The sequence below is a fragment of the Dendroctonus ponderosae genome, unplaced genomic scaffold (genome assembly GCF_020466585.1).
Source record: "Dendroctonus ponderosae isolate FM_Combo_2020 unplaced genomic scaffold, Dpon_F_20191213v2 Dpon_F_20191213_1, whole genome shotgun sequence".
Lineage (NCBI taxonomy): Eukaryota > Metazoa > Arthropoda > Insecta > Coleoptera > Curculionidae > Dendroctonus > Dendroctonus ponderosae.
Window position 1 is genome coordinate 26,794,366 of NW_026017110.1, and position 2,023 is coordinate 26,796,388.

Consider the following 2,023-nt stretch of genomic DNA (forward strand, 5'->3'; position numbering starts at 1 on the left):
CAGCGCCATCATCAGATTTAAAATTCATGATGGCGCTGTTGCCTCGCCGAAACGATATGAACATGTTTATTTCACATTTTGATTGAAACCCAGGAAATAAAAAATATAACAACAATTACACGCAGTCAGGAAAATAAATCAGAACCTAATCCAATCGCTTTCAAAATTCAAACCGCAAAAATAAATTACACCGCACAATGGGAAATAATTCCGCAGGATTGTCGTGTTATTATAACCCCCATATCAGCTTTTACTGCTCCAATATTTGAGGCATTGTGCCTTAAAATTGAGTCGGGAGTCGGTGCCATTATCGGGAATATCCACACACTTTCATCTTCGATGGATTTATATTATATCCAACATCTTTCATATGGATTTCAAATATAAACTTCCCTATACCAAGCGTTCTACGTGCGTCTGAAATTGCTTCTATTGAAATCGATAATAAGAAAGCACTTTAAAACATTGCGTCGCAGCATACATAGCAAAAACTTTTCACCTGCGTATTCACCAAAGTATATTTTAGGTGATATTTGAACATCTTGAATCCGTAGACTATTGTCAACAGTACTCATCAGTAAAACGCTTCCAACTAGCCTCACCCTAAACCTTACCTCCCACAAAATAATCTAAACCCTCTTACCTTTATCATTATCTCGACCATCATTGCAGTTCTGTTCCAACAAAATGCTACAATCCGGTCCGTCCCAACCATTTTCGCAGCGACACTCCCACATCCCGTCCCCATTAAACCGGCATTGCCCATGGGCGGAACAGCTGTTGGGGCAACCTTCAATCGTGCAATGCTTCCCATTCCAGCCCGTCACGCACAAGCATGTCCCATTCTTGCACTGTCCATGCTCGTTGCATCTCGGATCGCATTGCTTCAAGTTGCAATACTCGCCCGACCATCCCCGGCTGCATTGGCATGCTTCCGATACGCAATGGCCGTGATTGCCGCAATCCAAGTCGCAAAGTTCTGCAACAAAGCATTGAGCATGCTGGTTGATGCTTGAAGGCAACGAGCGAACCTTTAGAACAGTCATCGCCGGACCATCTGGGCTCGCACGTACACGTCTGCGAATCCAAGTCGAACGATCCATGTCCGGAACAGTCTGGAAGACATTGGAGCGCCTCTTTGTCCATTTGGGCGCAATCTGCGCCCTTCCAGCCCTTCTTGCAGATGCAGGAACCCTCCAGGCAGTAGCCGTGGCCGGAGCAAGTTGGGTGCGGACAATCGGCTGAATCAAAACAAGAACCCACTTAGTTACACGTAACGCTATTCGTCGTGTGTCATGATGCCCTTTAGAAGCGCAAGTCCAGAGATATTAGTGTGTTAGTGACATGGAGGGCGCAAACTGCTTACCCTCTTCGCAAAACTTCCCCTTGTACCCCCTGATGCAGTTGCATTTGCCATTCGCGCAATGTCCATGCCCGTTGCAATCTGGCACTTCGCATTCATCGTGTCTCAGTTGGCATTCCTTGCCTTTCCAGCCTGGATTGCATTGGCATTCTCCATTGATGTACTCTCCACGTTGGCTGCAGAGCACTGGGCAAACGCCTAGTGAAGGGTCAAAGAACATGAACATGCAAACATACCAAATATCAGTAGGAAATAGAAGGCGGTTTTTTAGTACTGTGGTTGTAGACAAGTTCTATATTGTTGAGGCGGATTCATTTTTTTACAAACTTCTTTTTGGGGATTTCGCCTCAAAAATTTTTGCCTTTAAAAAAGACAGCATTTCCTCACGTCTTTTATTACAGATTGATAAATCGTGCTCCTATTTCGCAATAAGAACTACTATTTATCTTATCTGAATAATAAAGAACCAACAATTAAATTCACTATTTAAGAAGAACAAAATCACCAAATTCCTTTTCTCGACATACTAATTCAGAAAAATTTAGACAATTTCGAAACCTTGGTATATAGAAAACCTACTCATACTAACCGATATTTGAATTTCGACTCAAATCACCCGATAATGGTTAAAAAAAGTATCGTAAAAAGTCTATATGATAG

The 2,023-nt window shown here is 42.8% G+C and overlaps 1 protein-coding gene across 2 annotated transcripts in view; it reads right to left on the reverse strand.

The window, feature by feature from the left end:
- LOC125505818 (teneurin-m-like) overlaps nucleotides 1-1,611 on the reverse strand; it is a 7,723-nt gene extending 6,112 nt beyond the window's left edge. Inside the window, exons 1-3 of one of the 2 annotated variants that reach the window (XM_048670438.1) lie at nucleotides 1,367-1,611; nucleotides 1,032-1,241; nucleotides 644-979 (exon numbers count right to left, since the gene is read on the reverse strand). In XM_048670438.1, coding sequence (XP_048526395.1) covers nucleotides 644-979; nucleotides 1,032-1,241; nucleotides 1,367-1,589 — 769 coding nt within the window. In that variant the 5' untranslated portion in view covers nucleotides 1,590-1,611. The remainder of the gene's footprint in view (nucleotides 1-643; nucleotides 980-1,031; nucleotides 1,242-1,366) is intronic. The other variant, XM_048670439.1, reaches the window with a different exon arrangement.
- Nucleotides 1,612-2,023: the final 412 nt, after the last annotated feature.